General features: G+C 41.5%; 1 protein-coding gene across 1 annotated transcript in view; it reads right to left on the bottom strand.

Moving 5' to 3' along the window:
- Nucleotides 1–16271, bottom strand: part of TMEM255B (transmembrane protein 255B) — a 63127-nt gene extending 46856 nt beyond the window's left edge. The window contains exons 1-2 of the mRNA XM_054974408.1: nt 16231–16271; nt 4438–4580 (exon numbers count right to left, since the gene is read on the bottom strand). Of these exons, the coding sequence (XP_054830383.1) occupies nt 4438–4580; nt 16231–16246 (159 nt within the window). The 5' untranslated portion in view covers nt 16247–16271. The remainder of the gene's footprint in view (nt 1–4437; nt 4581–16230) is intronic.
- Nucleotides 16272–22608: the final 6337 nt, after the last annotated feature.

Here is a 22608-nt window from a genome sequence, read left to right as displayed (position 1 = left end):
CCCTCTTTTAGGATACAGCAATATTTGTGATTGTAGGTATTGGAACCAGGGCACAAGAATATCTTCTACTGTCTCTTTCAAATGAGCCATAGACAAGATTTGCCTATTATTCAATAGATCAACATATCTGTACAATTTCTTTTGTATCCAGACTTAAAACTGGGAATATATTAATTCATTACCAGATCTGCAGTAATAGATAAAGGAAGCCAGGTGGAAGAGCTATTTTCTTTCCATTTATCCTTCTTTTTCCAAGGACAGTGACTCAGAACTATTGTACTGTAAAGTTTTAGGTCTGTCTTTGTAAACTGAAGATATACATGGATAACGGGGCATTCCAGTGTCTGTCTTCTTCATCTCATGTTAACTAGTAAAGCATTCTTACTTATTGTTACTATCCATAAGCCTGTCACAACTGAAATAGGTTTCTTAAACACAATTGCTTTCTTTTGTACGTTACAGACATAATTTAAATGCATTTAAAAGATTATGCACAACATGGAATTTTAAGATTAAAAAGGACCACTTTTAAAGGTTGCTCCAAACAACCGTAGCCATTTGCCATGCAAAAGTTCCATGTGCAGGATCAAATATTATGACAATGTTCTTTGTTAATAATTATGGTGTGACAGACAGGGCTCCAGTTCTGCCTCTCCTGAGTGACAGCCAATGGGAGCAGGCAGAATGCTGAGCCAATAAGAGTTGGGAGTCCATTGGAGGGAAAAGGAGGCTCTTGGGAGCTGCTGAGGGTGAAGGGTTTGAGATGGCTGCTATGAGAGGCAGTAGAAAGATAGCTGGCTATAAATCTGTTTTGGTATTTTAAAACATTCTCCGTTTATTAGTTTAAAATCCATTCACTCCTATGGTCCATCATGTAAATAAAATTTGTTTTTATTTTGTTTAACCCTGGCTCACTTGAGATCATTAGCTGAGGGGAAATATCTAACTCGCACAAACGCTCTGGTCACATTAAATGGGACAAGCCTAAATGATAGCAGCATATAGATAAAGAAGTTCCCTTTTCCTCAATAGCCCTGCCCTGTAGCTGGGTAAAAGGAGGTATATCCATGGAACAGGCTGCCTGTCTGGTGGAGCCTCTGCGAGAGGAGAGAGGGAAACCTGTGGGGACCAGGGCTCTCTGCCTGCTGTAGTGGAGGTTATTGTGGTGGTCTCCCAATCTTTACGTCCCTGGGTCGCAAGTAGGGGTGCAAGATCCCTATACCCTCCCACTGGAGGAGGGGGGGACCTGGCACTTACCTTGTGCCAGTGGCAAGGTTTTCTTTGTGCACGCGCAAAGCATATGCACGCTCCGACAGCTGCACAATGATGTCACCGCTGGAAGTAACATCATTGCACCGGCCCCAGGAGTGCTTCTGCACCCTGTGCGGGGCTGATTCGACCCATTTGGGGCCCAAATTGGCTCCAAATGAAGCACAGGAATGATCCCACGGCTGGCGCGACATCATTTCTGGAAGTGACATCGCCGTGCCTGTTGGGAGTGCGTGGATGGCGCGCATTCCTAAGGTGCCTGCCAGTGGTGGGCAACTTCTGGGAGTTGGCCACCTCCTGCTGACTACTGGCGGGTTGGTGGGCAAAGTGGCAAACCCCCAAGAGTTTGCCCACCACCATTGGGCACCTGAGAACTCTAGTGGCAAGGGGTATGTAAGACTGTGTGAGAGGGGATCCTTCTCTGCCATATATGGTTAACAAAAATAAAAGTTCATTAATTAAATGAAATGCCTAAAACTCCCAAAAATAATATACGATGGTATCATGATTTTCTTTTTTTATTAACCTTTGCCTTTGGACCTTTAATTCAGATACCATAAACTGTTACCTCAGGAGGGATCTGATTACAACCAACACTTTTTATTTCCACATACACTACACATCAGATGTTCTCTATGTTTCTCAGACTTTTACCTTCAGAACACTTTTCCTTTTTTGCTCGCAGGACTTATATATTGCTGTCTCCTCAACTCTCTCAAAATGTTTTCACTGCCAACAAAGACCTGCTTGGTTTAACTGGTAATATAGGAAGACTTTTTATAGATGGTGCTGTGACAGTGTATGATAGTGATTGTGAGGTAAAACAGTGATTTTTATTGCTTAAACAAAAGTAGAATTTATTTATAAGAACATAAGTGTGATGGTTGCAGAGCTTTGATAAGTGTATTCATTTCAGAATAGTTCTTAAGCTTGGTGGTTTAAAAAATAATAATATCTTCTTGAATGTATATTCACAGACTCAGTCACATAGTCTAATTTTCCACACAGATCTTCACTAGCAGACTAAACTCTCATCCACACAGGCATAGACTCAGGCCTTGCCACATACCTTGCCTGGGCTAAAGAGAATAATCTGTCTCTCAGATATACACACTGTCTGATCCAGGCATTCACCCAGTTTGCCAGACAGAATTAGACTCTTGCCTGGTTTAATCAGAATCCTTTTTCTGAGACAGACTGAAAACCTCTTCCCTCAACTCTCTGACTAAAAACTGCAGTTCACTCTGCCTTAGGGTTGCCCCTTACCCTCCCAGCGGAGGAGGAAGGGGTAACCTGGTTCTTACCTTCTTTCCTTCTTTCTTCTTTACCTGCATGCCCAGCCCCCACAGTTGTGCAGTGACATCACTGCACAAGCACAGGGATGTGCACCCACTTCACAGCAGGCCAATTTGGGCCTCAAATGGGGCCCAAATTGGCTTGCGGCAAAGCACAGGAGTACCATGATGTCAGTGACACCGCCGCATCACCCTGGGAGCGCACCTGAGAGGCTCGTTTCCATGCCTTCCTTCCGCGTTGGCCAGGAAAGTGGAGGTGGGGAGCGGAAGGTAGAAGTGGGGATCCCCCATCCCGACCGGGGGAATAGGAGGGCTGAAGTCAGAGCAAACTCCATTCACCCATCCAGTCCCCCTCCTTCTTTCTTCAGAGGCCTGCACTTAAACTCACAGTAACTATTATTTAAAAACCCCACATTAGCAACCAGAAATAAAATCCATTACATGCAAAACATTACAAGCGGGTTTATAGAATTTTCTATTTCTTGATTAATTTTCTCTGAAGCACATTTTCCCCCCTCTAGCAGATGAAAACATTTTCAATCATAGCGTGATGCTGTAAATAAGACATTATCTTACAGTACGAATAGATTAACTTGAGCTCATTTTGTATTCCTGTAGTTAATGCACCATAAATCTATGCATATTAAATACAGTGGGAAATAATTGTCAGTTAGGTTCTCTCCATTAAATATTACTCATGAGGAAGAAATGCAGCTGAAGCTATAACATTCCTACCAATATATCTAGCATGGGATGTGTTCAACCAACCTGCCCTGACCCCATTTGAGTATGTACAGTACACATTCAAGATGTATACGCACTCTCAGGAGCGGTGCCAGGGTTTTTGGTGTCTGCGGCCGGCCAGCCGGCGGGTCAGGTGCGCACACGCACATGAGCACACACCAGCCTGCATGATGATGTCACATGTGATGTTATCACGGGTGCATGCAAGAGCCAGCCCGATTGCTGCGGCGGGCGACTGGGAAGCGCGTGGGTGGTCTCCCAGCTCTCCTGCTCGGTTGCCCTGCGCCGCCTCAGACACCTGTCCGCAGCTGCTGTGCCCAACTGGGGGCATGTACTGGTGGCGGTGGCAGCGCAGGCTAGGACGGCTGGGAGGCTGCAGCTCCGTGGCATGCGCTCCCACCCCCAGTGCCTCCTCCGGTGCCCCCTCCAGCACCCTGCACCCTGAGGCAACCGCCTACCTAGCCTCAATGGGTACGCCGGCCCTGCGCACTCTGTATTTCTTTAATGCACAAATACTCACACCCATTAACATTAGTTTGAGCAAATGACCTCAAATTTCAGAAAAACTTTTCCTGGATCGGACTGCAGTAGATCACAGAATATGATCTCACAGTGACATCACAGGCAGAAACACTGGTGCAGATATTTAGGTTGCTTTCTCAATAGATTTACAGTTGTTTCTGCTCATTTAAATTCGTGTCTAGTCCAATGATTTCCAACGTGGTGAAAATGGATACCATAGTGTCCACCCATGTATTTCCTGGCACCCACTCTCTTCTTCCCTGAAGCATCTCTTCCTCAAAGCAGAGTCATTACTGGCTTTCCTCCCATAGACTAGGAGGTGCTTCTCAATGAACCATGATGATAACTTTTGTGTCAGTAGTGGGCATCCATTTGGAAACAGCTGTCTCCATCATAGGATGGTGTTTGGCTGGAATCGATTAACATTATGTTAAATGTTTTGGTGATTGGACCCAGCCTTTTGGGATTGGCCTTATCCCTCCATAGTAGAAATGTTGTTGCGGTACCCAAAATGTTCTCAACATTCCCACAGTGCCCACAGATTCAACAAAGATAGGGACCCCTGGAAGTCCACAGCATAGTGCATCATCATTTCTTCTTCACTTACAATTATTCCTGGGTAATAGCCTCCCACAGTTACGTTTTCTGTTCTTGTGGTAGCTGCAAGGCCTATGGTCAATATGAAAGTAGATACTACTAACAAAGCCACAGTGAACCAAAGAGACGTCTTCTTTCTTTTTGCGAAGTGTCCTGCAGAAAAAAAACATATATAAATGTGCATATAACATATGAAAGTTAAGTATTTCAAGACAGCAGTAAGTTTGCTACATTTGTGTCTAATCCTATCTTAAGACATGATTTAAAAGTGACACAGGATTGAAGAAAACTGTGTGATGTTGCATATATTTATTTTATTTACTTCAGTTGTATACCGCATGCTAACGTTGCATGTGGAGAGGCACAATTTAAATGACCTTTGTTATATTGAAATTAAGAAGTTCAGAGTAGCATATTAGCCCCATGGAACCCTATGAAGTAGCGTCCCAGTGATTTTCATAGTTGAATGTGCCCTGTATTTATGTACAGTAGTACCTTAAAGACTAACAAGATTTCCAGGGTATATGCTTTTTGAGAGTTAAAGCTCCCTTTGGTCAGATAAGAAGGAGCTTCGACAGTACTCGAAAGCTTATACCCTGGAAATCTTGTTGGTCCTCAAGCTGCTATTGATCTTGAATCTTGCTCTTCAACTGTAGACCAACACAGGTATCCACCGGAAACTCTCTTGCATTTATGCCATCCTAGTTGTTAAATTAGGAAGAAACAGGGCTCGTGACTTGGTAGACTTGCACTGTTCTGAGTTCAATAAAGATACACAGCAAGGCAAGAATATCCCAAGAATGTGAACTAGAGAAGAACACCTGCTTTCTAAATTTTTAGAGGCAAACTAAACAATTCACTGTTGTCAGAGACAGAGAGAGAATGAGAAAGGGATATTCTATAACATAAGACAGTTTGCTTCAAAAACCTAAGTAGAAATATATGCAAACTTACTTGGAATAGAGTTCTACTGAATTCACTGGGACTTACTTTAGAATAAACATATATAGGACTGGCCTCACTGGTCCTAACATTTTCATTTCTACAGTATGGTTAAGGGGACTAGATCAGTGTTCCATGAGATACACGGGCTTGCCCTATCTTAAATAAAGAAAAAATAGTTTGGAGACTGTTTAGATTGCTGAAGCCATTCCACAATGTTGGTCTCCTGCTGCCACCAGCACGTGTTCTAAATGCCTATAGTCAGATTAATACAATGTTTACTCTAAAGAACTTGCATTTGAAAACCTCTGGAAGGAAAAATCAGCTAATGGTGGTAGAGAAGCAGTGGGCACAAGTATCCTCTCTTCTCAGGTATTCCTGCAGTCTAATTTCCCCCAACCCTAAGTGGACATTGTGATCTAATTAAACACATCATATTACATTTGGATGCTGAAGACAGGCAAGATGCACCCAAGAACAAATATGAATCTTCATAAAATAGGGCTCATCCTGTTCAGGGCCAGCTCATTCAAGAAGCAAGGTGAGGCAGTTGCCTCCACCTTGCGGATCTGGGATAGTAGCAACCTACCCACCCCCTGCCACTGTCCTTGCCTCACCGCCACCTGTCCTCTGGCCCAGGAGTCCAATAAACTGATGTGCCATCTCCACTCCAATCGGACTCCCCAGTGAGACTTTGGTTGTCAGGGCAACCAATTTGATGGCTGAATTCTCACAAGAGGAATGAATCTCACAAAAGTTCAGGAACCCCTATATGGCACACATGGTTTATTATGATGGCTTTAGAAAGGCTTGGGGGAGTGAAGAGGCAGGGGTGGCAGGGGCAGCAAGGGGGGGTTGAGGCAGTGGCCTCAGGCCGGGCAACAAAATGCCTTGAGGCATGACTGGACCTATTACTCTGAAAAGAATGTTCAATGCATGTTACTACTGAAGAAAAATGACATTTATCTTCAAAAGACTGTGAGAACTGAAGCATGAATTGAAAACAACAGGCATTCTTGAGGGTCAGGCTGGTGCTTTGAACTTCAAATCCAATAAAAGCAGGGAAAATTACAGCAGAAAACAAAAATCATGCCAGAATAGGAGGCTAACCACCATCATGATAATTTCCACAGTTAATATTATGTAATTGGGTTCATTCAGATTGGGGTTTTCTTCTCCCCAAAAGTAGCACAGTATGGTGTAATGTGCAAGCCCATGACCACATATGGTCACAGAAACATAAATGTTTGGAAGATCTCAGATACAAGCCTGTGGCCACCAATGCCTCTGTTTTGCCACAGGAATGTGGGATTTATCAAACTGACTCAGGTCTCAAGTTTATAGACTCCAAAGAGTTTAACTTTCTAGCCTTGTCCCTCTACCCTTAACAGAAATAGGAACTTTGTCACACCAGAAGTTGTAAAGTTACACCAACTTAGCCCCTCTGAATACTAAACCATCACTTTCCCCCTCTTTAATAACACTTATTCAAATTAAGAACTACAGGCTTTTCACAGCCACTTTCCTCGTGTCTGAGCTGAGCTTTAATATGAGTGCAAAATTAACATAGCAACACTACATTCATAACAAAGAAAACATAACTTTATTGGAAATTAAAGTCATGAATTACCCACAAGAAAAACGGGCAAAGAGCAGAATTGTTTGTCATCAATTACACGTGAAAGAACTTGAAGAAACTGAACTCCAAACTAGCAACTAGATGAGTATTTTGTTTTCTGGACTCTATCAAACTATACACTGCAAGTCAACAACTAGGCTATATTTTACCACTTAACTTCATTTATAACCCCATCTGTAATGATTTGTTTGTTTTAAACCTTTGCCTTTGGATCTTTAATCCAGCTCCTTCTTATGTTACATTAATCTTATACCTCAAGAGGACTCTGGTCACAACCAATACTCTTTTTTCCTCCAAACAGAGCTTCTCTACTTTACCCAGGACTCAAGAACACCTTCCCTTTTGTGTGTGTGTGATCTATATATTAATGCTTTCCTGACTCCCTCAAAAGGTTGTTGCTGCCACCAAGGGCCTTTTCCTTAGACCTCTTCTGTTTAACTGGTAATATAGGAAGAATTGTTATAGATGGTAGTGTGACAGAACACTAGAACAGTCAGTGAATAGGGGTGGCTGTGCGGATAAAAGGTATCTTTTTTCCTCAACCAAAAGTATTATTTATTTATAAGAACATAAGAACAATTTGCTTGTGCAACTTAATTTTTTAAAATGAGCCTATGCTGCTGCACACAGTATCTCCCATTTCCAAAGTCGTAATTCTTATTCCTGACACCAAAAGAAATTGCCAACTCTACTTCTCCTGTGTTTTTGAAACATGTATTTCACCAATCATTAAAAGTGTCTAAAACTTTTAGACGGTAATACTAGATGGAGACCTGCCATATCACTTATAGCACCTGCATATTTGCCTGTCTTCCCATTCATACTCCTTTCATACTGTTATTGCAGAAGCAGCTATCCACAGCTTCTATCAGACACTTTCAAATCATACACAACAAGATAAGAAAACTATTGTGTGTGTGGGGGGGGGGGATATAGACATGAGAGTTGTTGCACCATTACAGTGAGCTTATAATTATGCTTGACTACTTTTATTGGCAAGGTAACGATAGCACTTGACTACCACAGTAATAGGTACAACATCAAAAATTTAAGAGGTAGCTAATGTTACTTCTAAACCACCATTGATCTGAACACTGTTCCGTATGCTCTTAAACTAGCTTTTAGAAGACTTTATTACAAAGCAAATGCTAACATCACAGATCACTTCACTCAACATAAGCACTTGGAGAGAAGATATGGGAAATTCTATATTAGGAGGTTTTGGGGGGTGTTTTTTTAATAGTGAGCCACATTATTTATAAAGCTCTGCACCATGCATCTATCCCCAGTCTTAGCCATTCAGGACCTCTGATGTGGCAACACTGTCGCTGAATGTCAGAATTAAGAGGATCCACTCCTGGCATACAAGTATTGGATGTGTCTCAAACATGAGTTAAGTGCATTACAGGCTCAAAATGTTTTTGCTAAAAATCTCATGTGGGCAGTATCTGGCCCATGAGCTGCATCTTGGAGGCCTGTGTCCTATATGCTATTGTACAGCACAACAACTGTTTTAATGAGGAACCTATATTGTCTAAACAAATACATCTGAAAACACAAGGAGAAAATACAGGCTTCTACCACCCAAACTCTATATACGGTCAGATAATCCCGGGCATATGATAAATCACCCAAGGCCTAAAAAAACTACACACAAAAACTATACACCAACCTCATCTCTAAATTCAAAGTCTGCTTAACATGAAGTTTAGAGAGTCTCTAAAGAGAACTTGGGGCAAGATTTTGAATATACATGGAGTTCAATACACATGTAGCTGAATACTCATTGTTTAGTAATGCAGATTTATTTAAATGGGGTAACACATCTATAGTGTGAGAAAAGATAATCTCCAACTCACTATGTTGTAATCCAATCACAGTCTTTTGTGTCAGATTCTGTGATGTCAGGTAAGGAAATCAGATGACCACACCTCGTACAGGTAAACAATGCCTTTTAAAATATTTAAATGTGTCTATGTAAGAGATTTACACAGTCTCTATTCACTGCAATACTTTTGGCCCTTTTGATAGTCCAGTCATTAATAGGAGGAAATTAGATAGCCAAAGAAATTATCCAACAAAAGATATCACTTACAATGGCATTTAAAGGCTTTGTAAAGTACATTGTAGATAGACTGTCCTGTTTGTCTAATGTGGTTTAGAGCTTCTACAATGGTTTTCCTTGTATTGCCCTTGCTTACGGATAAATTCCAAGACCCCCTACTGGAACAGTCACAAAAAGAAATGAAGTAGGATACAATTATAATATATAAAATGCAAAAAATTAAAGCCTGTTAATTTTGTCCTTGGCTAAAAAGGCAATGTAGCTGTAAGATGGTTGTTGTGGGTTTTCCGGGCTGTATTGCCGTGGTCTTGGCAATACAGCCCGGAAAACCCACAACAACCATCGTTCTCCGGCCGTGAAAGCCTTCGACAATACATCGTAGCTGTAAGACTTTAATAAATATTTCACAACAATTATATTTCTAGGCCACTTCCCCTGTATAATGGGTCCAGGTATAGGAACACTGCCATCTAAGAGACAGTGATATTTGAGGCTCCTCTGTGAGGGTTGGCCAGGCAACAGAAAAAAAGGGGGGCTCACTGCTTTAATATTAGGAAGAGAGAGAGGCATGCGCCTGTGAGGGAGAGTCCTGAGGTGTTTCTGAGGAGGTAACATATTAGAGCATCGGACTATGATCTGGGAAACCCAGGTTCAAATCCCACCTCTGCCATGGAAACTTGCTGGGTGACCTTGGGCCGGTCACACCTCTCAGCCCACATGGTTGTTGTGAGGATCAAACGGAGGAGAATGATGTAAGCCACCTTGAGTCCCCACTGGGGAGAAAGGCTGGGTATAAATGAAGTAAATAAATAAAATAAACCTGTGTAGCAGTGAGAAGTTAGCTGGTAGGAGAGTTGTATTTCTCAGCTCTTACGTAATAGTGAGGAAAACCTGACCCCAGAACTTTAAAGGGATAACTATACAACGATGCACAGTTTGACAATGAATCTAATGAGACAGTTCCCACCCGGGCCGTAATTATATAAAGAGAGCACCTTCTGGAGTTTGTGAACAGGGCCCAGAGTCAAGAGAGACTTATTTCTTTCATCACACTGATTTTGGTATGACTCAATATATTGTAAATGTTAATGTTTCATTGAAATATCCTGTTTCTACACTGCAGTCCCACCTTTAACTAATGTGTTGTTGTTGTCAGTTCAGGTGTGAAGAAGCAACAGCAACTCTGTGATCACTGACAGTATTACAACCTAACCTTTTTTTCACAAGGATTAAACTGAAAATGTTACCTAGATACGTCCATTTTCAAGCACAATGTATAGTTTTACTGATTCAAACAGGAGACAATAGTGATATTATTCAACCATGACATACGAATACCCAGTGTACAGTATTTTTACTTAAGTCATATCAATCTTACATATGAAGTAAGCTTTTACGCTTCTGTATATTACACAGAACTCCCCCTACCTTTGAAAAAAAGTTTGCTAAAAATGTAATTACAGGTGAGAAAATAAGGACAATTATACAGAAAAAAAGATGCATATAGATAGATATTCAACAAAAATTATAAACACTATAACTTTCAGCATTCAATATTCGGTAACGTCTTTCAAAGGGTTATGTTAGATGGCTTTTGATGGTAAGTTAGCAAATCAAATTAATTACTATAGCCAGTTATAACAGGTTGCTAATGTACATCTCATTAATGGTGCATTGTATCCCAAAAGTAAGTATGATGAACTAATGTGCTTCAAAGAGATTATCAGATCTGTTTTTGGTGATTACTTCCTCTGCTTAAATGCTTGACTTGTCCAGCATGAAGAAACTAATTAAATCAGGTGCTACTGAAAATCCCCAAGACAGAACTCTTTTTATCTCTTATCTCTATCATGAATTTATGTCAAACTCCTTTGGGTATATTGTGTATTCTGTTCATTAGCTTGTTGAATTTTAAGGTTTTTGATGCCTTTAATAATTCAGCTACACAGTATCTCTGTGACTGTTGCTTAGGTGTCAATTGCTTCTCCAATAAATAATGTAATGACTGGTTAAAATAACAGAATGTTTCACTGTTTAATTTAAAAAGTATTTCAGCTACAAAAAGGGCATACTAAAGGTAGTATTTTGCTACTTTTCTTTCCAAACTCAGATGGATAAAAATCAAAATCTTGTCAGATACTTGAGTCATGGAAAGATTCTGTTGCATCATACAGACATTATGCTTACAAGAATGAATACATCCTTCCCCCCTTTATATTGGCTTTAACAAACGTAACAGAAGTAATAACATATTTTTTTCTTTGTCATTTGGATTAATACAAGTGGGGCAGTCAAGGACAGGAAAAAGCCAAGTAAGGCTATGTTATCAGAAATAATCTAGAACTGCTACAATGGAAATAGAAATCCAGTGGTCGTGAATATTACAATAGCTGCAACCAGCCGTATGGACAGAGCTTTTACACTCAATAAGGAATCTCGACCCACAACACCATAAACCTCCTGCAAACAAGAAGAGAGCCAAGACTTATTATGTCTCCCCCAAATTACAAAAGCTAATCTGCAGCACTATATTAATCATTTTAACAGTCTGATGGCCCTGGCCTTGTGGATGAAGAAGCAGATTGGTGATGTTTTTAGGAATGCTTTTCTTCAGCTACACCTAGCTCAAAAATTGTATCCCCTCCTGGATTTTACCAGTCTAGCTATGCTGGCCCATGCTACTCTAACCTTGAGGCTAGTTTACTGTAATGTGCTCTTCGTGGGACTGCCTATGAAAGCAACTCAGAATGTCAAATAGTACGGAATACACTTCCCAGTTGCTGATGGTAGCTAGCAAATTTAGCCGTATTACTGAGATTCTGGCTGCTGGTTTGTTACTGAATTAAGTTCTAACCTGGGACCTATATATTTGCTGGATCATCTTTCCTGGTAAGATCCCTCAAGAGCACTGTACTCATCATAACAAAGGCTGTTTATAGTCCCAACACAAAGAGAAGTTAGGATGGTTTCAATTCCTACTCGGGCTTTTTCAGTGATAACCCCAATCCTTATTGCCTAGTGAAGTGCAAGACACTTCTGACAATCTTTAGGAAAAATGTAAGGCTGAATTATTTGTTTTATTAAAACATTTTTACCCCACTTTTCCGCATGGTTCAGGAAGGCTTACAATAACATATTAAAAATGTTTACAATAAAAAAAAAAAAAAACAATCCCCAAATCCCTCCTCCTGGTCAAGAAAGTGACTAAGCCTAGTCTATTTTTTCATCTATTCACACTTTGGTTCAGGCCTTTCTACCTAATCAGAAGCTAATTAGAAGCAAAAGGGCGCTTTCTCTGGGAAAGGGCAGCCAGGACAACACTGCAAGTTCCCAGATAGGTAAGGGGATGAGATGGTGCCACTGAACAGAATAGTTTCAAGGCCACGACATTGAAGGGAATTTTCACACCTGCCTTCCATCTCCTTAACATGTGGCACTCTGGGAATGGAGTGATTTGTTCCTCACCTGTGAAGATATGCTAGCTGCAGAAGTATGTCATCACAGCACATCACAGTATGACATCACAGTCCTTCACGGATTGGTCAAGTTGGGCAGGCCACACTGAGGGCAGATAACCTTAAAGCTTGAACCCTCATTCTAGTTTTGTCCTTCCTGGGGCAATATCCTTTCTAAGTATCAGATCCTGGCTGGGGATCAGACTTCTGCTGCTGAATGCTATGGCTGCTGGTGGAAGTCTGTAACTATACACCATCTTGATGTATTGTCGAAGGCTTTCACGGCCGGAGAACGATGGTGGTTGTGGGTTTTCCGGGCTGTATTGCCGTGGTCTTGGCATTGTAGTTCCTGACCATCTTGTCTTTGTTCTCTGGACTCTGAAGCTCCATCTGGGTTTTTGAGAGCTAGCTGAAAGGTAACATCTGGTTTAGGGCTGAAAGCATTACTGGGTTTGCTAGCTTAGCTATTCAACTTGCTATTATTTTTTTCTCCTGCTTTGCACACTTCTACAATTTGAATTTACTCGCACTTCTTTTAATAAACTTTATTAATCATACCTTTGAGGAGTTATCTGGGTCTGCAATGCTTCAGTCTGAATCCAGCACCTTGGCCAATTTGCCACAACTATCCAAGGAATTGCTTTCTGGAATTCAGTCTGCAAAGTGTCCTACCTTGCAGGGACAGCTTCTGTTTTGCTCAAGCCCTGTAAGACTTGGGATTTGCCTCTTGGTCTCAAGTTGAGGGGGTCAGTGGCATCACTATTCTGGAAAGTGAGAACTCACATTCCATCTTTTGAGTTTTGCTTCTGACACCCATACAAAAAAGAACCCTGTGGAACAGGAGGGCTTTTCTACATCCCACTCTTAAAAGATGCCTATCATTCAAGCCCCCTCAAAAGCCCTGAGAAACAGACAGGGCTTGCAGCGCCTCCTGAAGAATTCCAAGGTGGTAGCTTCTATCAGATCCCCAGAGACCACACTCCATAGAGCAATGGTTGTAATGATTAAATCTATTTTGTTACTAGTTGTAACGTTTCCGGTATTATCTGTACATATGGAAATTGCTTTGAGTTAGCATTAGAAAAAGGTATATAAATATTTTAAATAAAAGTGGGGAAGCTTGGTTTGTCCCTCAGTATTTCCCACAATCATATTAAACTGCATATTCCCCACCCCATCATCATCTTTTCTGTAAAATAAATGGTAAAAAATCTTTTTTGCCTGTCTTTTCAACCCCTTGGATCATGCCATGAAGATGACGTAGTTACTCAAGACCAACTTCTTTTTTCCCACCCAATTAGGAAGATTAAAGAACAGTAAAGCCATAGACATTTTAATGCTTTCAATGAATGTTTTTAGATTGTAGTTCTAGACAATATTAACCTGAGAATAAAACTGGGAGGCAAATGTTATTCCAGACAATAGACTCTTGGGGGGAAGGATGTATAAATACTTTCTAAGGCTGCAAACCTAAGAACACTTTATTGGGAGTAAATGCCATTGAATAATATGGGGCTTGCTTACATGTAGACTTGCTTAGGATTTTTCCCTATGTGTTTCCTTATGCTTGGACAACCTTATTCCAAGTTTAAGTCACAAAAGAGTTCCTGAAAAGCATGGCTAAAACTGTAACAGGGGAAGGGATAGTGATGCCATATGGCAGGGAAAAAACTTTACTATGTAAGTGACAATCTGCACATAAATATCTTTCTACAGACACCACAAGATCACTGACCTTTCCTGGAAAACTTACCAGAACATCCTAAATTCCTTTTTTGAAAAAGTAGACATATTCAAATGTGCTTGGAAAGTCCTCTCTTTTACAACTATTTTTACCCATCCCAGAGATATGTATTTATATATGTGTGTGTGTGTGTGTGCACGCTACAACTTATTCAGCAGTGAGTGAAATGCATTCTATACACATTCAAAGGCATTCTTTTTCTTACTTTGTATACCTTGAAATGCTTGTTTCACATACCATGTCATTGAAAAAAGTGCCCTGGTGAATAACAGATTTTCAACTTCAGCGGAATGCATTTTTTTTCTACTGGAATAATCAGTCATTCCAAGCAGCTCTGTGACTTTGTCAGATTAATGATACTTATTGCAGATGACTGATACAAGTAAGATGGGGTACCCATATGTGGCTTCCAAAGAGAGAAGAGTCTTCTCACCACACTTGTGACTCTCATCCAAAGCCCAGAAATGTATGTTTCTTTCATGGGGAGATGATCTTTCTCTTGCTCGTCTTCGGGCTTCAGACAAGATGTAGAAGTGTGATGAGATGAAACATGAATCATTTGTGTTTGCACTGTCTTACTTGTATGAAGGCAATCAATGTTTGAGGGCTGCTTCAAGTGAAGCAATGCTTTTAAAACACAGCTCTGTGTATGCAAAACTGCACGTAGCAGTAGCCACAGTCAGCAGATACCTTATGTATTTCATGAAACAAAACACGTGTGTCTACTCATGTATGTAGGATGCATGTTATCTTTGGTACAGTAATGCTTTGTTTCTGTGCACAAGTTTTGTCATGTGAAACAGCCCTGACGTGTGTACAGACAATTGTATAAATTCTTATTTAGATTACAGATTTCATTGAACTATATCACAGGAGCACCTCTAACACCAATCAGTGAAAATGTTAGCAAGGGAAGCTTTCTTTAGACTATTTGTCCAGATTGCTGCTTAAAATAATACTGCCTAGAATAAAAATAATCACAATCCTTTTAAAATACAATTTCAAAACAATTTTTAACAAGTGGTAGCTCTTAGCGAGCTGAACTATAACCAGTTTTCTGCGACCACCGAGGTTTAAGATGGAGGAGTTTGGACCAAAGTGCATGACATGATTTCCTTAACCTTGTATTATTTATTTGTGTGTGTGTGTAGATTTATGTACACTGCAATCCTCTCAGGGCAGAAAAGTTATTGCTTGATGGTGCAATGGAAGAAGGAGCCTTGTTAGTTAGAAAGCAAACAACAGATCACTGCAGAAGACTGAAGACCTCAAAAAAAATCTGCTGTGAAGTGCACCAGGTTTTCCTAGGAACACCTCCAGAAGTTTGCTTGTTTTTTAAAAAAAATCTATGTTGTTTGGTGAGCTGGGTGAGCCAGGACTTCAAACATCCTCACACTTCATAACTGTTGCAAAAGAAAAAAAAAGACAGCCTTTCTTTCAAATAATCAACAAAGGAAAGAATTATCTGGGAAATAATGGAGCATCTGAGCATTATTTCTTAACAGGCACTTGCTACATGTTGGCTATACAGTCGCTGTGTACTGAAATCGATGGGGTGAATGATTTTTCTTCCCTCGCCTCCACTGGCTCCCTTCTGCACATATTGTTTTATGCTATAACATGCATCAGCAGTTTGGTCGTATAAATTTGCTGTGATCCACTTAGCAAAAAAGACACCTCCTTCCAAGGTGATACAACACGCGACAGAATCCAATCCACGCCACACTTTTCTGTACTGGGAATAAAATGCAGGACGGCCGGCCGCCCGCCCGCCGAGAGTAAAACCGGCCCTCTCCTCACAGCGCTCCCGCACATCAGCCTGAGCCCGTCCCCTCCGAAACTACTTGCCGTCTGATGTCCTCCTCCTCCTCCTCGAGAAGTGCGACGGCGGGAGCGAGAGCCCGCAAGAGGGACGCGCTGCTGCTCCCAGGCCCGCCCCGCTCCGCCCCGGGACTTACCTGCGGGGTCCAGCATGGCTAAAGGTCCCGTCAGCGAGGGAGGCGCGCCAGACCGCTGCATCCTCCGCACAGCCGGCTTTCCTCCCCGCCGCGGGACCTCGTGGCCGGCATGCGAAGCTCGGCGCCGGGACGACTCAAGCCCTTCAGCAGGAGAACGCCGGAGGCAGGGAAAGGCGGCGCCAGCGGGGAAGGGAGGAGCGAGCGCGGCGAGGCGAGGCGAGGCGCGCCCACCTGGGGCGCTCGGGCTGCAGAAGACGGGCGACGGCGCTTCGCCCCAGAGCGTTTCTTTGGGCAAAATACACGCGGGCTGCTCTCGTGTGTGTCTGGCTGGGGAGGGGCAGTCCAGCCACTCCGTCGCTTGGATGCAGCTCGGGTCGACGGGCACCTGGCCTTCTGGGGAGGGGCGATGGGCAGGCGGAGAGCCAGTTTGGAGTAGTGGTTAAGAGCAGGGACTCTAATCTGGAGAACTGAGTTTGATTCCTCCTCCACTTGAAGCCAGCTGGGTGACCTTGGCTCAGTCGCAGCTTCTAGGAGCTCTCTCAGCCCCTCCCACCTCACAGGGTGTTTTGTTTTGGGGATAATAATGACATACTTTGTAAACTGCTCTGAGTGGGTGTTAAGTCATCCTGAAGGGCAGTATATAAATTGAATGTTGTTATTGTTATTGAGCGTTTTCTGTTTCAATGATGGGAGATAGCCGCACTTCTTCCATTCCCCCCCCCCGCAACTATCAGTCATTAACGGTATAATCAATTCCCACCCCCCACCCCCATGTCGTGGCTCCTACCAGAACAGGATTTAGGATCTAGAGCCTTTCAACATTTTGGTGCCAGTCAAATGAATATGTATGTTAAATTACACACACACGCACCCCAGTTTAAGCCCTCAACCACAAGCGACCCAGGCTTGGAGCAACCCAGGTGCCCATCTCTGAGACAGCCAAAAGAGAAAGCTAGCAAGGAGGTTTGTGAGGAAGTTTTTATCATATGAGGGATCTCACTGGGGAGAACGGTGGAGTATAAATGAAGTAAATAATACATAATACTTTAGGGCCTCTTCATGACAAAATCTGGCCCTGTTTCCTTTGGCATCTATGTTAGATGCAGAAGTTAAGCAAAAGAAATTTTTTGTGACGTGTGGAAAATGTTACCATTTGGATAGTTAGTATTTGAAACAGATGAGCGGATAACCATAGGTAATCAACATATCTTTTGTTTTAAGTGGCAACCCACCTTTCAACAGCACTTGGACAAGCTTATCCGAAGAACGATTTGTCATCAAGAAATGTATGTTGTAGATAAAATTGAGGAAGATCTTCTTGCTTTCTCATAATACTAGGTCTGCAGTCATTCGTTAAGCTGATGAGAAGTAGATTTGGGACAGAAAAAAAATTCTCTTGTGGACAGCTCATAATTTATAGAACTCATACTAAAAGATGTGGTGATGGCCACTAGCTTAGATAGCTTTAAAAGGGAACTAGCCAAATTCATGGAGGTCAGATCTATCAACAGATGTTAACCATCATGGAACATCCATGTTCAAAGGTAGGGTCTCTCAGAATATCTCTTGCAATGGTAGAAGCAAGAGAAAGCTGTTGCCTTCATGCCATTGAGTGCTTCTCAATAATAATAACATTTGATTTATATACTGTCCTTCAGGATGACTTAACACCCACTCAGAGCGGTTTACAAAGTATGCTATTATTATCCCCACAACAAAACATCCTGTGAGGTGGGTGGGGCTGAGAGAGCTAGAAGCTGTGACTAGCCCAAGGTCACCCAACTGCCTTTAAGTGGAGGAGTGGGGAATCAACCCCAGTTCTCCAGATTAGAGTCCTGCGTTCTCAACCACTACATCAAACTGGCTCTCCTAATATCCTATTTCTCAGCTGGCTGGTTGAGAAATAGGATATTTGAACAGATGAACTTTGATCCAGAAAAGTTCTTCTTATGTAAGAAGAGAAAATGGCTCTTATTAGGGAGGGGTTCATGTTTTGCTTGTTGAAGGCCCCCTGTCCAGTTTCTATAATTTGAAAGGAAATCAAATAGCAGTTAGCCTTCTGCTTAACATCCTAAGGCCTATGAGGAGAGAAAGAGGCCTCAGGCTGCATTAGACAACAGGAGGAATAAGTCTGTCTCAGTTTTTGAATTCTGAATCTGAAATGTTTCTCTAGGCCTCTCTACCCTCAGAAGTTAGACTGTTGGAAATTGGAAACTTTTTCAGTGGTGGCACCATTTGTTGTTCTTGGAGTGTCCCTTGTCCTCCAGGAGCAGTTGGTTCTGTCAGCAGGAACACCATGTAGGATCCAAGCACTGGACTGAAAAGCTGCTGTTTGTTCTGTTCAGACTTTACTAATAGTGTTATATCTTGTTCTTATGTGGTTGTTTAACAAGGTCTGGCCTTGATGGGCTGGATCCAGCCAACTTCTTCAGTCAGCCTACCACAGCCTCCATCAAGCATGAGTTTTGTCCTCGGCAGTCCCATAATCCCCAGCATAGACTTTTTTGGTGGCCAGAGTGGACCCCTCCTCCCTTTTTCACCAGCAGAAAAACGGGTTGGATCCAACTCTGCAAGTGCCTCTATAAGTGCGCGAAAGCCTCAACATCACTTTTTATTTCTTGTGTGCAAAAAGTCCTGTCCTTTCCTTTTTTGCAACTGTTGGGCAAATATATTTACATTGTCTAGAATGTGAATTTAACTTAAAAATAACCTTGAATTTTATCATACTCCACCAATATTAATACAACATACTCAGATAGCATGGGAAGGAATAAAATATGCTTTCATTGTTGTGTATGAGAAGCTCTTAAAGAATCATTCAGAATCAACCAGCATATATCTTGGATTAAGAGCTTTACTTCAAGAAGAAATTCAAGCAAATAATTAATGCTGTATGCTAGTAGTAAACAAAGAGTTTAGAAAGTTGCTTTGTGGTTAGGGGTGACATTTCATTTTCAACAGAAACTGTGCAAAATCATCAGTTAAATTCTAAAATGTCAGTTATACCTTTGAAAGGTCTAGCTTTTGACCAGGTTAACAGTTGAGGAAAAACCTGTCCTTCTTAATATTTGTCCCCCCCCCCCGCCTCAAAAGAAATTATCTTTAATTGAGCATAAAAGTAAGAGATACTGCTTGAAGATATACAGGCAAAGAATCTTCCTCCATACTTTCATCTATTGGGGAACTTTCTCCTGTGAATAGTGAAAATAAGATAAAAATTTGAATATTGATCTACAAGTTGCTATTGGTAAACTTGACTGGTATAAAAAGACAGTCAAAAGGGAAATACCATTCAACCATAAAAATGTTACAAAATGCTAGAATATTAACTATAGAGAAAAAGTATTTACCAGTTGTTCTGTAGTAATTTCCAGGACATGTCAATTGAAAATAACACTAGGCAAATGAGATTTGCCAAATTCACAATCATAGTATTTAGAATTTGTACACCGCTTTGGGCATAGAGGAGAGAGTTGCCATTATTGATGTCAGATACAATATCTGCTAACTACCATGACACTTGCATAATCTCATTCCACACAGTCATCATAGGAGCAAGGGATGAGCTACACAGGAAGAAACTGCATTTTTCTAGACACAAATACAGCAAATTTAGAACTGATTCACATGTTACAAAGGCCATATAGTATTAAGTAGATAGGCATCAAGACTTCCATGCTAACAACTTAACTCCGAAACTCATGGACCCAATTTGGACGGGTATTGCAGAGCCAAGGAGGGCATTCCCCCCATTCCACTGTTTTCCTGAAGTGAAACAGCTCTGGAGAGCTGCTCTTTACCCCCTTGGGGAAATTTATACATTTTGCAGGCAACACATAGGCTTGCTCAACAGAGCAAATCATAGCACTTTTGTATTATAGTTAATATTCTAGCACTTTGGAATATTTTTTGTGTGGCTGAGGATGATGTAAGCCACTGTCTGTTCCCATTGGGGAGAAAGGCAGGGTAGAAATGAAATAAATACATTTTTACACCAGGAAAATTGAACAGGTGGGGGGGATTAAATCATTTCTCCATGATCATACCCTGAATCCTGCATGTTTCAGCAGGGAATGCTCAGACTATATCTGTCAATAGACCCCCTGGCCACCACATAGACGTCGTAATGTGTGTGTGTTGGGGGGGGGAATCTGATACCCCCTGCAAAAAAAGTACAATCTCAGTGTTGATGTCTGGAGTCTGAAATATGTGCAATGTGTGGCTGATGATATATTTATTGCGAAACAAACATTTGGAATGAACCTGAATTAAAAGATTCAATTGTTGCATGGTTTGCTTCCACAAGTGAAAACAGAAGGAAGCCCTGCAGCATATACATTTTGCTGTGAAGGAAAGGGAAATTACAGGGATATGAGAGCAGGGCGGGTGTCAACACGTGGCTAGATGGGGCAGGGGCCAGGCTCTGTGGCTTCTGGCGGAGCCCACTACTGCTGAATCCTTATTCACTCACCTCTGATGCCTTTTAGACTCTTCCACTGCCTGCCTGTAAGTGCTTTGTCACCTCCACTCCCAGATACATATGCTGTCAGGTGTTGCTGGAGAAGGGCATGTGGGTAGTACACAAAGAATCAACATTCCTCATGGCCATGGCAGTGGGAGTCCTAGCTGCATCTCCACTGGGCAGCATTGGGGGAAGCAGGGTTTTTTTTCAGCGGGAATGCAGTGGAATGGAGTTCCGGAACCTCTTGAAAATGGTCACATGGCTGGTGGCCCCGCCCCCTGATCTCGAGAAATTCCACCGTGCATAGGAATGTGGGGAACTAGAAAGATGAAGATTACAAAGATAATATCTAACTGATCTTTATCCTGTTTTGCCAAAGCAAATGAGATATTCTTGTCAGAAGACAAAAGTGAAAAGGAGGGAGATAAACATGCAGAATATATAACTGCATCAACGGCAGTTGTTAAAATTCTCAAGGAATCATATATACAAATGTTAATACATAACCATTCTGGCTGCTTGGTTAAGTGTATAATTTTTTAAAGAAATCATGCTATCTACATCGTAGCCATTCTGTTTTGGTCTGATAATGATATGCTTTGGACACAAGTTTTTTTGTGTGGGGGGGAGAAAAATTACAGTTCATTATATATGGTGCATTCATGCAATCACATATTTAAAACCTGTTAAGGGACTGCTTTCTGTAGAAGAGTGAGGGCAACAAGGAACTTTTAAGCCTACAAATATGATGAATTCCCTTTGTCTTTGTGTGTGTGTGCATGCACGCACATGAACACACTCACATGCATGCATGTGTGTTTTAATGTGATCCCATTCTGAAAAATACAGTAGCGTTCTTTTGTGCTGAACCTACCTTGGGCTTATTAAAACTTATTTTAAATTGTCCTGCAGGTAAATCTCAGAACATTATATGAAAAAGCTTATCTGTTCAAAATGCCCAGCTTCCTGGTGAATTGTGCCTTATGTCTAACCACATCTTCTCTCTTACTTTTCATGGTCTAATAGCATTTTCCCCAATTATGGGGAAATTATTTTATGCCCAGATGGTACTGTCTGCAGTTATAATAGGAGATGTGACCAACACAGAAATTATGCAGTTTCAATGAACTTCAGTTCATTAATAGTTTTAGAAGCCCGATGAAACCTTGTTCAAAATTCTAAGTAACCCAACATACATTTGCCTAGGTATTGTTTCTGAAAGACAAGGTCTGAATGCAAAATATCCATTATCTTGAGGCGTGTCATTCTGACCTCCATATTTCCCATTTTCCTTTATCCATTTTAAATATTCCTCACCCAATTCTTCCAATTCACAAGCTTCTTCTGTGTTGTCTTTATTTTGCTATTCCTAAAATGTGTTGTAATACTTACAACACTGCAATTATAAAGGAACCCAGGGCTTTTTTTCAGGGGGAACGCGGGGGAACAGAGTTCCGGAACCTCTTGAAAATGGTCACATGGCTGGTGGCCCTGCCCCCTGATCTCCAGACAGAGGGGAGTTTTGATTGCCCTCCATGCAGCAATCTAAACTCCCCTCTGTATGGAGATCAGGGGGTGGGGCCACCAGCCATGTGACTATCTTCTCCAATGGCAACTCACTGAGTTCCACCACCTCTTTTCCCAGAAAAAAAGCCCTGAAGGAACCTATTTGTATGCATGCTTTTAACTGTGTCTTTTCCTTTATTCTCTTTATTTTGTGTAATATAGGCTATGGGGAAGGAACTTGCTATTACTTTACCCTTTTTGAATAGTGGCAGGCTTTATAAATAAAAATAGTAAGAATAATGGTAGCACAAGCAGATGAAGTGCTGCAAATGTCATGGTTTTAGTTTAAAAATTCATACTTTGGCCTCCTGCCCCCTCTCTCATTTTAATTCAATTTCTACTCAGGATCC

The sequence above is a fragment of the Eublepharis macularius genome, chromosome 3 (genome assembly GCF_028583425.1).
Source record: "Eublepharis macularius isolate TG4126 chromosome 3, MPM_Emac_v1.0, whole genome shotgun sequence".
NCBI lineage: Eukaryota > Metazoa > Chordata > Lepidosauria > Squamata > Eublepharidae > Eublepharis > Eublepharis macularius.
This window is presented reverse-complemented; position numbering and strand designations above follow the sequence as displayed.